The 13,725-nt window shown below is 37.2% G+C and overlaps 1 protein-coding gene across 8 annotated transcripts in view; it reads left to right on the plus strand.

The window, feature by feature from the left end:
• The window catches only part of YAP1 (Yes1 associated transcriptional regulator), a 107,701-nt gene extending 94,424 nt beyond the window's left edge, over nt 1–13,277 (plus strand). For all 8 annotated transcript variants that reach the window (XM_067750812.1, XM_067750817.1, XM_067750815.1 and 5 more), the window contains 3 exons: nt 3,978–4,108; nt 7,512–7,624; nt 9,500–13,277. In XM_067750812.1, coding sequence (XP_067606913.1) covers nt 3,978–4,108; nt 7,512–7,624; nt 9,500–9,738 — 483 coding nt within the window. In that variant the 3' untranslated portion in view covers nt 9,739–13,277. The remainder of the gene's footprint in view (nt 1–3,977; nt 4,109–7,511; nt 7,625–9,499) is intronic.
• The last annotated feature ends 448 nt before the right edge of the window (nt 13,278–13,725 follow it).

Here is a 13,725-nt window from a genome sequence, read left to right on the forward strand (position 1 = left end):
AAAGAATTAATTGGGATTGACATATATACACTGATGTGTATAAAATGGATGACTAATAAGAAAAGAAAGGAAGGAAGGAAAGAAAGAAGGAAAGAAAAGAAAGAGATGGAGAAAGGGAGGGAGGGAGGAAGAAGAAAGGAAGGAAGGAAGGAAGGAAGGACGAACGAACGAATGCCCTGGGAAGGGAGCTACCAAGTAGTCAAGTTTAGTTAAAGTAATTTTGTTTCTAGCAAATACTGAGCTATGTAAGAATATATACCCATTTTTGGATGATGTATGTGTAAGTTATTATATATCAATTATACCTCAATAATACTTCAAAAATTACTTCTAATCAACCCTGGTTGGTGTTGGGGTTTTGTTTTGTTTGTTTGTTTTTCCTGTAACTAGAAGTTTCAAACCTGAGCTGAATATCCATACCTGGTATATGGGTTCTATAATCTATGTATATGTTATTTATATCATTGGCCTTACCACATTACGTTTGTTTTCATGCCGTATTCTTCACTATTTGGTTGATAATGCTAACACCGTCCTACCACCACCACCAGTAAATAAAGTGGCACTTTTTTCCCCTTATTCCTTTCAAGTTCAGTTTACATGAATCTCTAGGTTAGTTACTCTTAGTCCTGGCTCAAATATGGATTTGATGAGAAGTATTTCCATAGCCTTTCAGGGGGTTGGCTGTCTTCTTAGGCAACTTGTAAACATTGGCCTTCTTATTCACATCTCTAAATTACCTTTCACTGTAAATGTGGATAGTTGGTTCTTTACTGTCTGCTGACAGTAGAAATTCAGTTGTTAAACGCAGCAAAAAGTAAAAATCTGATAGCTTCAAACAAGCAATGTGGCAGAATTCCAAGTAGCGAGAACATGGAGATTTTGCACATAACAATTAGCTTTAACTTCATAAAACCTTGAAAAAGTGGAAACCATCAAAAGGGGTAAAATAAAAGTTGTAAAAACAATATGAAAATTATAGCCAATTTATTAAGTTATTTCAGTAATGATGTATTTGCTTTGTGCTGCAACGTTCAAAACTAGGTACACAGAAACATGAGCATACATTCCCTAGGCATCAGCCTCATCCAGAGCCTATAATTTTATTCATTTTAAAATTTATTGCTTTGGGGGCTTCCTTGGTGGATAGGACTCCGTGCTCCCAATGCAGGGGTCCTGAGTTTGATCCCTGGTCAGGGAACTAGATCCCACACGCATGCTGCAACTAAGACCCAGCGCAACCAACCAACCAACCAAATAAATAAATATTTTAAAGTAAAATAAAATTTATTGTTTTTAACATCCTTATATTTTAATAGCAACATAAATTCTTCAAAGTATTTAGAAGCTCTTGTTTTATGCTCCAAAATAGTCATTCATTTATTCATTTTGTGCCCTTAAGGGACAGAGAAGAAATAATTACAATATCATGTGTTAAGTGCTAAGATCATGTTACATACATATGCTCAGGGTGTGAAAGACATATTATCTATCTGTCTAATCTAATCCAATCCGAAGATGGAAATGGGATCATTCTGGAGAATTAACGTAGAGAAGGTTAAAGGTTAAGGTGTCTTAAATAATAAGAAAGAAAAGTGTTCTAGTCAAGAGTATATGGAAAGACATGGTACCAGAGAAAACATTTCATATTAAAGACCTGCAGGGAGTGCACTTTGTTTTAAAGTCACTTCTCACTTTGTAAGGTGAAAATGGGGGCAAGGGGCACATCAAAGATAGAAGATAGAGAAAACAAGTAAAATGGATCCCCAGAAGCTGCTAGGAGTGTGGGTTGGCCTAGAACAGGAGACAGCGGGAGGGAATCCATTTTCTGAGACTGGAAGAAAAGTTATAAAGGTGATGAATGAAGATGGCTTTGGGGGAGCAGGAAGAGATGACAGGAGGATCCAGAAAACAACAGATTGTTCCTGATGACCTCAGTGTTCTTATTTAAATGCGAGAGAGCTTGAAAAAGGAAAAGCACTTAAGTCAACAGGGTCTTGAGAGAGTGTGCCAGATTTGGAGTAGTAATCATGAGAATGTGAGAAAAAAGTAACCAAGGACCCAAGAAAAAACAAAAAAACAATGAGTGGTACTAAGGAGGGCCCAGCCAAGGCCAAAGACTATTAGTTTATAACAGTCTGGATAGTTATATGATTTTTCTGTAGCATTTCTTAGCAGTCTCAGTATAGAAATGAAGCAAGCACATTTTTAATATTGATTCATGGTTGGAATTTGCTGTGTTGAAATAAAATTATGTGTGTATCAGGAATCTGAAAGGTAATCATGTGTATTTAAAATGATCAGCCCTGCATTTAAACTTGTAGGGAAGGAGAGCCAATAGATTGGAATAGTAGGAGGCAGAAGAAACTGGATGGAAAGAAAAAATACGGTTCCAGAAAGCGGGATGAGTACATGTAAGATTTCTGGGGAAGAAGTTTCTAAACCAGCTCAGGGTGTGACCGAGGAAGTTAATGACTGAAATACAATGGTAAAGTGGTCAATATCATTGTAATTTAGAGAGCCAGGAATTTCAGCATTAGATTACTGTATAGATTTTGTGCATGGATGTTGACAGTTCCCGGGTGATAGATGCAGTTGCAGTGAAGTGAAACAATGATCATTGTCCCAAACATGAGTAAAGATTGTAGAGGTAGGTTTGGTTTTGGAATAACAAGGTCTTGGCTGTGTAAGTGGGTGATTGAGGTAGGTAGGGATGAAGATCACTGGAATACAGAAATTCAAGGAACTCATGTTGAGTGAATCATCTATGTAATGTATAAGTAATAAGATACAGTGGCATGTCTTAATATAATATTGAAATAGTAATGAATATAAATGGTATTATGATACATTTGCAACAACTAGAGCATGATATGAAAATGTTTTCTATTGATGAAAAGTCAAAGGTATAGTAAATACTACTGTTTGTTGCCTATATTTATAATTGAAGAAAATGCTAGATTTTAGTTATAGGTTAATGAAAATAAAGATGTAAATTTTTTTCTCCATCCAAGTTCACATACCCTCTGCATTCTGTCATGATCCTCCGGTTAAGAAACCCATTTAAAGGATGGGGTATCTAGGAGGCAGAAACCTGAGTAAAAAGAAGTGGTTGTTGCATAGTCTAGAAGTGGTGGTGCAGAGCTCAGAGAATATCTCCACTGCTTCTGGACCCAGTGGTGACTGGGAGTGAGGATGCTGGAGATGGTGTGTGCCTCAGCGAGCAGGCTTGGCTCAGGAAGGCTGCAGGGGGTGAGGTATGAAGGTGTAAGAGTTGGCCAGAGTGAGGTGAACTAGCCTTGAAGCCCCAGGCAAATATAAAGCTGAGGCCTGGAATGTTTGGAAGCACGTTGAGGCAGCCCTTCTGAAATGATCAGGGTAGTAATGGCCCATAGCTTTTGCTCAGTTTCCAGGTAGAATCTTGCTGAGAAATTGTTGGATGCCCCCGAAGACAGTTCAAGATTGAAAAACCTGAAGTCAGAATGAGTTACTTGATACCAAAGTGTAAAACAATGCAGGAGGGCAGTGAGGAGTGTTGGTGTCTTGGTAAATCACCAAATTTTGTTCTTTTGACTTTATTTTTATTACTGGTGCCAAACATATAAAACCATATGAGGGTTGGTGAGTAAAAATAAACTGTAAGAAGAATTCTCTTTTGTAAAGATCAGACTTGCCATCCTACCCCAAAGGAGGGATTTAGGAGTGTCTGCCAGAAAAGGAAAATACCAAAAGGAAGCTAAGTAGTTAAGTATATATGTTTTGGGGTTAATAAGACTAATTAAACTTTCAGTTTATATAATTTAATGTTTAATCACTTGAAATGGATAGAAGAACCTGGTCCTTCTGATTGGGAAACTCATTAACTTTTAGATGTTAATACTTCAGCTTTATACGTACAAGTTTATTACTTTAAACCTAACGATAACTTTGTTAATCAATAGATTGATTCTGTTCATTTGTGTTGATTTTTTTTCTAGGAATTAGCTCTCCGTAGCCAGTTACCAACACTGGAGCAGGATGGTGGGACTCAAAATCCAGTATCTTCTCCTGGGATGTCTCAGGAATTGAGAACAATGACGACCAATAGCTCAGATCCCTTTCTTAACAGGTTGGTAAGAGTTGCTACTGGCCAACATCTGAAAAAGATCATAGTTTTAAGGTGATTCTCCTTAGTACTTGTAATAAGCTGTTTGAACATCTTTGTGGGCCAAAAACCATAGCTGTAAATGAATCTCTCCATAAATGGCTAGTACAATAAAACTTGAGGATTAAAAGCTGGCTCATGTGAGAGGAAATGAGCTGTTCAGACTTGTAGAGGGGATACTTATTCACAGTCACATGTTTGCTTGTGCCTATACTGTTGAAAAACAGTTACTTGCAGAATCATGAAGGAACATGTGAATGCCTTTCTATAAAAGCAAATGAACTGCATCTTAAACCTACTTAGGGCTGCATTGTAAGGATCATTAGAAGGAATTTTCCACGTAAGTGTTCAGCCTGAGAAGTTTCACTGCAGGAGCACTGTAAGGCCTCATGTTCTTAAGGGCTATAGGTCAAGGAGATAAAAAAGTAAGGTTGTGCCTCTTTCAAATAATGTATTAATATTAAAGAGTATTGAAAATAACATAGTTTAAGGATGATTTTTAGTGAGTTACCACAAATCTTGGGTTTCAGGCATATTGCAAAGATGTTATTATATGTAGGGAGGGCTATGTTGAAAACTGCAAGCTGAGACAGAACATATTCTTTGCCTAGAAGGCCGTTTAAAATTAAGATTTGACTACAATTCTTTCTTCTAGATTGTCAAATATTTATGGAGTTTCAGCTTTTAAAGTAAGGAACAAATGCTTTCTGGTCTTTGCTTTTGTTTTTTTTAACCAATTTTAAACAGTGTACTTTTTAAAACATTTAAAGGTATTTTTGTTTAAGAAGGCTATAATGCTACCCTTTCAATTCTCACCAATTGAATTGAAAACATCCTGATCCTAAGATAAAAACAAAATACCTTGTCATACCAAAATATTTAGTACAATAGAATTTTCTGTCATTTGCTCTGTCTTAAGGTTAGTTAGTGCTGGTGCCCTAATTGGTAAGTTTGGTTTCAAAGGCCATCTAAAGGGTATTTAAGTTTGTATTTACTCTTCTGATATATGCAGTTTAAAGTTCTGCCAAAAATTGAGTATATTTATATAAGACTGTAGTTGTAAGCTTAAACTGAGGTTAATTAGGAAAGGTCCATAGCCACAGAACTTTCTTTTCCACAGAGGAAATTTCAGATCAATATAATTCCAGTACCCGTCTTATTGAAGGCCTGTATTGATCCAGGGATAAAATTAGACCATTTGGAAAAAAATGGATAGACTGCATTTCCTCCTGATAGTCATTTGTGCAGATTGTTTCTTAAAACTTTTGATAAGAGCTGAGCTACAGTTTAAGATTCTATTTTCTGGTAAAGATCACAGAGTGGAACATTACCCGTGTTGTTAGTCTCAGGGCAAAATTCCATGTCTACTCTCTGTAGTACCCCCAGGTTCTAAAACACACATCTGACTATAACATTTTTCTTTTCAGAAACTCTTGATGGTTTCCCCACTGCCCATCATTCGATTTATACATATTCCTTAAGCCCTAAACACTTGTTCCCCTAACTTGCCATGGAGTTGACTCTTAGTAGTGGTGGAACATCCCCTCATCTCCCTTTTACTCTGAGGTCTTTCAAGGCCAGCTCCCACATTCCCTTCCATGAAACCTTTCCCCTGTACGTTTCAAACTTACTCCTCTTTGTTCTGAAAGCACTTTGCTCACGTAGCCCTTGTATATGATTCATTAACGTATTTGTGCACCTCCCTCCCTGAAGTTGTGAGCCTCTCAGAAAGCATCAGTTGTAGATTTTTGTTGTATCCTCAGACTATTCTAATCCCTATCACGTAGTAGCAGATGCTCAGTGAATGTTTATTGAAGGGAGGTTGGGGGGCTGCAGGGAGCAGTCCCTAACCAGGGAAATGGCCTTGTGAACTCGGTCCTCAGGAGTGCCCATGTGCTTCCCCTGGGGCTTGGAAAGAACTCTGAACAACTGTGTACATTCAGCTATTCTGTAACAGAGTCTTGAGTGTCTTGATACGTGCTCCGTTCTCAGCAGTGGGAATAGAGTGATGACTAGGACCAGGCCCTTGTCCCAGATCAAGACAGGCAAAATAAAAACAAACCACATCCTGAGACCTTCTCCAAAGTAGCTGCATTGTATACAAATGGTCTCAGAGGCAAATTTGTGTGTTCTTGGATCTGTGTGAGGCTTTTGAATCTTGCCAAAATCTGACAGAAGCATTAAACTAGTGGTTGCAATATACAGAGTGAAGGGGAGGGAGAACAAGGCAAGTGCATTGAGTAATTTAGGAAAGAAATTTAGGGGACTGAGCTTTCGACCTTGAGCAACTATTAAATCTTGTTTTTAAAGCTTAGTTATTTTTTGTTTAACTTTTGTGTAAGCTAAACAGCTGTTTAAGTGTCCAAGCTGTGGAGAAAGTTAGAGTTTGCCCTGTAGTCAGAGACCATTATGAACAATTGTCTTTATTTCACACTTTGCCATAGTTTTTCTACAATTAGCAGAACCCCCAATTCTACAGGCGATGCCACCTGGTGTCTGCGTGCTACTAGGTTAGGAGAGTGTCGTATTTATGAAAGTAATAGTCTAAGGATATTTACCATACTTGTATGTAAATCTGTGATACTTTTCATTTAGCCTAAAGTAAAAATCTGTCTTGGCTCATAGTTTTCTGTTTTTCTCAAGGTATGTGCCTTGTAGTTTTTTTGTTTTTTGTTTTTAATCTTTCCTTCATCTGGGACTCTCAGGACTCCTATCTCATGCTAAGGTGTTTGTTTGCAGCTCCCCGCCTTTCCCAAACAGAAACAACGAGATCAAGCTAGGGAGTTCAGTTCTTATCGGCAGTGACTCATGTTTTGGCCCAGTCGAAAAAGAAATTCTGGTTCTTTATTTTGGTTTGATTTTTCTGGCTTAAACTCTCTGCATGAGAGCTAGGAATTTAGCACGAATCTAGTGCAGACCTGTCTCACCACCCACCTGGAGGTTGTGTTTTGACCTATGCCTGTGACCACTGCCACTTGGGGAATTGAGACCTTGAAACAAATGAGCCATGTGGAGCCCCTAGATTCAAATGATACTAGAGAATATCTACACAGAGAATTTTCTGTCACCTAGGAAAACTGGAAATATCTTTCTTTTCCCTTATTGCCACCAAGCCCCAGAACCTTAGGAAAATTTTGGCCCCCTAAAGTTGCCGGTTTCAATTAGGATTAACTTGTCTGTTTCACCTCATAGCAAAAGAGCTTTGTATGGGCCCTGAAGGGAGGGTGCTTGTTTCAGATGCTGCAGGGCAAGAATTTTCACTAATCCTCTTTGAGAATCATGTTGGTACTCAGCAGGTGTTTATATTTTTACCTTGAAATCATTTCTTAAATTTTTTGTGTTGGTCTTTAACTCTCATTCTTTGTAGTGGCACCTATCACTCTCGAGATGAGAGCACAGACAGCGGACTAAGCATGAGCAGCTACAGTGTCCCTCGGACCCCAGACGACTTCTTGAACAGTGTTGATGAAATGGATACAGGTTGGTATTCTTTATTCCTCTAGCTTTCAGTGAGAAGTAGTCATTGTATTACCAGGTCTAATTAAACTATTGTGAGCAAATTAAACTATTGTGAGCAATAAACTATTGTGAGCAAACAATTATTCAGAAGAAAACCAATTGAGATCCTGTAAACTTCAATTCAAATTAAGTTTGCTTTGTGGGGTTTTTTTGTTTGTTTTGTTGGCATCTTGTAATTTCAGTCTCTTCCCAGTTTTTAAATGTCATGAATATCTCAGCTCTATTTGACATGACTTATTTTATATTTTAGCATTTAAAACATTGAGTTAATTGACAGAGCAGTTGAGGACCCTATTAGAAGTCTCTGTTATATGGATTTGTATTCTTTTTTCTTTTTTTTTAAATAAATTTATTTTATTTTATTTTATTTGGCTGTGTTGGATCTTTATTGCTGCTCGCGGGCTTTCTCTAGTTGCAGCGAGCGGGGGCTACTCTTCGTTGCAGTGCACAGGCTTCTGATTGTGGTGGCTTTTCTTGTTGCAGAACACGGGCTTCAGTAGTTGTGGCTCGCAGGCTCTAGAGTGCAGGCTCAGTAGTTGTGGTGCACGGGTTTAGTTGCTCCGTGGCATGTGGGATCTTCCCGAGCCAGGGCTCGAACCCGTGTCCCCTGCATTGTCAGGCGGATTCTTAACCACTGCACCACCAGGGAAGCCCCTGGATTTGTGTTCTTAATTTTGGAGAAGATCTCTATATGTGATTCATATGTCTCTACATGTGATTCATTGTCTGCTTCCCTCTTTTTTGTGAGGGTCTTTGGTCCAACTTAGGTGATATGGGGCTCAGGAAGCCAGGTAGGAAAGGCTAGGTGGTGGGGCTTACCTCCATTATTGTTAGAATAGTTTCAGGGATCTTGCAGAAGCTAAGAAGTACCTGCGTCACAGGGTAATTATAGAACCCTTTTTCCTGTGGCTTACCCGGTGACCCTGGCCTTGGCAGCTCTCAGAGGGCACGAATTGGCGGGGAAATGAAGCAGTTCTCCAGCTAGCTAGTTCTTTAGCCGGCAGCTTCTAAAAGTGTTTGGCAAGTCTTCTGTACCTGTGCTCATCCAGCTTATGGCTTTGATGCTTCTGGGAATCCACAGCGCCCTCTCTTCATCTAAATCTTAAATCATCCATAGGCGTTGCTTCAAACCCATCTCATTCATAACACCTTTCCTGACTCCTCTGTCCCCCCATTTCTCTCTTTAACACTTAATGATTTATATTAGTTTTTCTGAAAGCATGTTCCATTGAAGTGTTAAGGAATGTTAACATTGTCATGGACAAAAAGGTTTCTTGGCAAGGTAAGTTTGGGAAACCTAGAAGCAAAGCTAGGAAGACTTACCTATCCAAGGACTTTTTGGGAGGCTTGTTTTTACTGTTGTGAATGTGAATCTCCTAAGGGTGGAATAGTTTTGTGCAGTTCTTTTATTCTGTTCCCCAGTGTGTACTTCAGAGAAAGACAGGTCTATACCATTCATTTTTATATTTTATCTTATTATGGTGGTGCATACCTGGAAGAGAGTCAAGTAGTGATGCTGTTGTGTCATACTTGTTCTTTCTCTCTTGCTGTATATAATTTTTTAAGGAATTTCTTTTCAGGACCCCCTTCACTGCTCAGCACACAGTAGTAAGCAATCAAGCTTGTTCAATATCTGAACAATTTTGAAGCAAAAGGAAACTTGCGTTGTTACTTTGCTATCTGTGAGTTGTTTGACCTTAAGTAAACTGTGGGCCAGTGGAGGAGGTCGGTCAGGAATGCGTTTCTTTCCCTGTGCATTTATGTATACTCACATGATATGGCTCTGATGTTAGCTTTTCAAAAAGGACCTGTTCTCTTTCTCCCTGTTCCATCTAGGTGACACTATCAACCAAAGCACCCTACCCTCACAGCAGAACCGTTTCCCAGACTATCTTGAAGCCATTCCTGGGACAAATGTGGACCTTGGAACACTGGAAGGAGATGGAATGAACATAGAAGGAGAGGAGTTGATGCCAAGTCTACAAGAAGCTTTGAGTTCTGACATCCTTAATGACATGGAGTCTGTTTTGGCCGCCACCAAGCTAGATAAAGAAAGCTTTCTTACATGGTTATAGAGCCCTCAGGTAGACTGAATTCTAAATCTGTGAAGGATCTAAGGAGATATACCTGAAATTTCCAGATAAGCCGGTTGTGATCTTCTGGCTAATACAGAAAAAGATGAACAAACGTCCAGCAAGATTCTTTCATCCACTATTTTGCTCTTCCTTGTCCATTGCTGCTGTTAATATATTGCTGACCTCTTCCATGTTTGGCTCTAAAGAATCAAAAAAAACTTTTTTTGTTTCTTTTGCTATTATAACTACTGTTTGTTTTGGGGGCTGGGGGAAGTGAGCCTGTTTGGATGATGGATGCCATTCCTTTTGCCCAGTTAGACGTTCACCAGTCATTTTAACTAAATACTCAGACTTGGAAGTCAAATGCTTCACGTCACAGCATTTAGTTTGTTCAAGCAATTGTTTCTTCAGCTGCCTTTGGCCAGTGGAAAAACATGACTTACTGGTCTGACAAGCCAAAAATGTTGTATCTGATATTAAGTACTTATGCTGATTTGAAGAGATAGCTGAAGCCAAGGCTGAAGACTGTTTTACTTTCAGTGGGTTTTTTTTCCTCCTAGTGCTATCATTAGTCACATAGTGACCTTGATTTTATTTTAGGAGCTTATAAGGCTTGAGATAATTTCCATAGAAATATATTAATTATTGCCACATACTCTAGTATAGGTTTTGGTGGGTTTTATTGTGGTTTTTTGTTGTTGTTGTTTTTGGTTTCTTTTTTGTTTGTTTTTTGTCTTGGTTGGGGTTTTTATTGTTTGGGGGTTTCTTTTTTTTCTTTTCTTTTTTTTTTTTTTTTTTGTTGTTGTTGTTGTTGTTGTTTCTCAGAACTTAGGCAAATTACCATTATAGTGAATCTGTTTATACTTGTAGCTTGGGACAGTTATTGTAGTTCCTTTGGTAAATCTACATGTCCTGGTTTTTTTTACCATCTTATTTAAATCTTGGTAATCTGCTCTCTCTATATATACCCACACACACACTTATAATGTTTATGATAGTGTGATAGCAGAATGTATCTTTTTTTTTTTTTAAGTTTTCCCTACTTTCCAATTTATTTTAAAATGGTAGCTTTGAATGTATGCATTTAGAATACATGACTAGTAGTTTATATTTCACAGGTAGTTTAAATCTGGTTGGGGCAGTCTCCAAATGTTGGTGGTAGTTTAGTGTTCTAGAAAGGGCTGTTATTATGGGTAGTGCCTAGCGGAGTCCTGTATGCCCTCTGGGCACACAATGGATATTATCTGATGAATTTGAAAGAAGCAAACAAGAAATGGCTTTATTATCCCCTGGTTAGTCCCTCAGACTAATTTACGTCTTGATGGGAAATCACTGAGTTAGGTTCATAGTGTACATGACAGAAGTAAGCTTTATATAGTGGTTTACCTTCCTTTAGCTTTGAAAGTTTACCTTTGCCTTAGTTTTGGAAGTAAATTCTAGTACTCTAGTTCTCTTTTGTAATGAACACATTAAGGACTACATTGAAATATTACCTACAAAATCGTTCTTCTAAGACTTGCTTCTGCTTCTGTATGCTGAGAATTGACCCTGGATAGTGTATAGAATACTGTAAGGTCATAAGTTAGCTGGTAAAGTGATCAGATTAATGTATATTGGTAGTTGAATTTAGCAAAGAAATAGAGATAATCATGATTATACTTTTATTTTTACTGGAAGAGATATAACTAGAGTATGTGTCTACAGGAGTAATAATGTTTTCCAAAGAGTATTTTTAAAGGAACAAAATGAGCATGAATCAAACCTTCAGTATAAGCTATGAAGTAATACTTGGTTGTGAATTATAGTGGTATCAGCTAGCACCTCTATGATTAAGGGTCTTTCAGTGTTTCTAGAGTAAGCCCTTATTTTCAAGGGTTTATAAGACATAAAATCTCTTTTCCTGGCTAAAACTGCTATGAAAAGCCTCAGCTTAGGAAGACAAGTATTGTTTTTTTTTTTTCTTTCTCATTACAGAATCTAAGCATTTTGACCCTTCAATTTAGAGGAGTGCAAAAGTTGGAAGTAAGAAGTTTTATATTAAGTAATTTCAGTGCTCAAAATGCAATCACTGTGTTGTATATAATGATTCATAGGTTGATCATTCATAATAATTGACTCTAAGGCTATTATTAAGAAAACAGAAGAAAGATTAAATCTTGAATTAAGTCTGGGGGGAAATGGCCACTGTGCAGATGTATTGATTTTTTTAGAGGAATAATGAAATTCTGCCTAGAATGCATAATTGAGTTTATGGATGGATGATACAGCATGTTGGCTTTTTTATGTGCAGAAGATCAAAGCTACTTGGAAGGAGTGCTTACAATTTGCCATTAAGCCACAAATTAAGATCGCATTTTATATATCAGCAGAGTAGCTTTAGATTAGGGGAGAGGGTGGGAAGGTGGGAGGGGAGTTGTGAAGACTTAGTGGGACCTTGATAGAGAACTTTATAAGCTTCTTTTTCTTCAATAAAGACTTGTCTTGCATCTTGCTGTCATTAAAGTCAGTTGTTCCTAAAATTTTAATCACTCAAGTACACCCACAAAACAAAACTACGGAGTTCTTCATTTCCTCTCACCTTTAATTTACCCAGTTATACCTCAGTGTTGAAGCAGCACCGTGGTACCTAACAGACATGGTGCTTTGATCTTATCGTACCCTCTGTACTCACCTGAAGGAGACCTAAGCCTTTCTCTTTCTGAGTTTGAATCACAGCCTTGACGTGCTCTTCCTTGTTTTATGTCCTTATTCCTAATGTAACGTGTTTAACTGCTTCTTGGTTGTATTGGGTGGCATTGGGATAAGATTTTAACTGGGTATTCTTGAATTGCTTTTACAATAAACCAATTTTATAATCTTTAAATTTATCAGCTTTTTACAGTCGTGTTCTTTTTAGTTAGTGCTTCTTAGATCTACTTATGGTTGATGGAGCACATTGATTTGGAGTTTCAGATTTTCCAGAGCACTATTTGTTATAATTACTATTTTCTAAATATAGTGCCTTTTTAAAAAAAGGAAAAAATATAAGGAATTGACTTTTATACAAACGATGTTGCTGTTTTAAGTATTCACACTAAATAGATGCATTCTATATGGAACCTTGGCAGAAACACTGAAAAACTACTTAATTGTGTAATTCATACCAATCAATGTTGAAATTCAAACAGTGCAAAAGTGGGAGGCAATATCAAATGATTTACAATTTCAGAGCTTCTGCACATCTGAGAAGGAATGCTCGGATCAATTTTATCTTCCATAAGCACGGTTTTAAAAGAGTTGTGGGTGTGCCTATCTTAACAATTGTTTTCTGTATCTTGAAAAAGTATTCTCCACATTTTAAATGTTTTATATTAGAGAATTCTTTAATGCACACTTGTCAAATATATATATATAGTACCAATGTTACCTTTTTATTTTTTGTTTTAGATGTTAAGAGCATGCTCATATGTTAGGTACTTACATAAATTGTTACATTATTTTTTCTTATTGTAATACCTTTTTGTTTATATGGTTCAAATATATTCTTTCTTTAAACTGTTCTTTGTTGTTTTTAACGATTAATATATTTAAAACTTCTTTGGCTTCTTAATGGTCTTCCAATAGAACAAGTATTAGTAATAAAAGGTGATTACAGTGGTAACTGGTAGACAGATTAAACTTAAGGTTGGTTTGGCATTTGGAACTTTTGTAGTATGGATATAATTCTTTGAACTTTATGTTCTGTACTCTTCCTGTAGACCATCCTCATCAATAATAGTGTGTGTGTGTAAGCTGAATTGTATCAGCTTCATTCTTAAATGATTTTACTTCATGTAACAGCACAGAAGAAACTGCGGTTTCTTTCAAAATAGCCTTTGGTTTTATTTCTCCAAAATGTTCTCTTAATGATCTCCAAAATATAATACTTATATTAGTGAAAATTATCAGTTATTATTTTATAAATAAAAACACAAATTTAAATGGTAGGTCCTAAACTTTGAATAAGAG

Source organism: Pseudorca crassidens, chromosome 9 (assembly GCF_039906515.1).
Source record: "Pseudorca crassidens isolate mPseCra1 chromosome 9, mPseCra1.hap1, whole genome shotgun sequence".
In the NCBI taxonomy this organism is placed as follows: Eukaryota; Metazoa; Chordata; class Mammalia; order Artiodactyla; family Delphinidae; genus Pseudorca; species Pseudorca crassidens.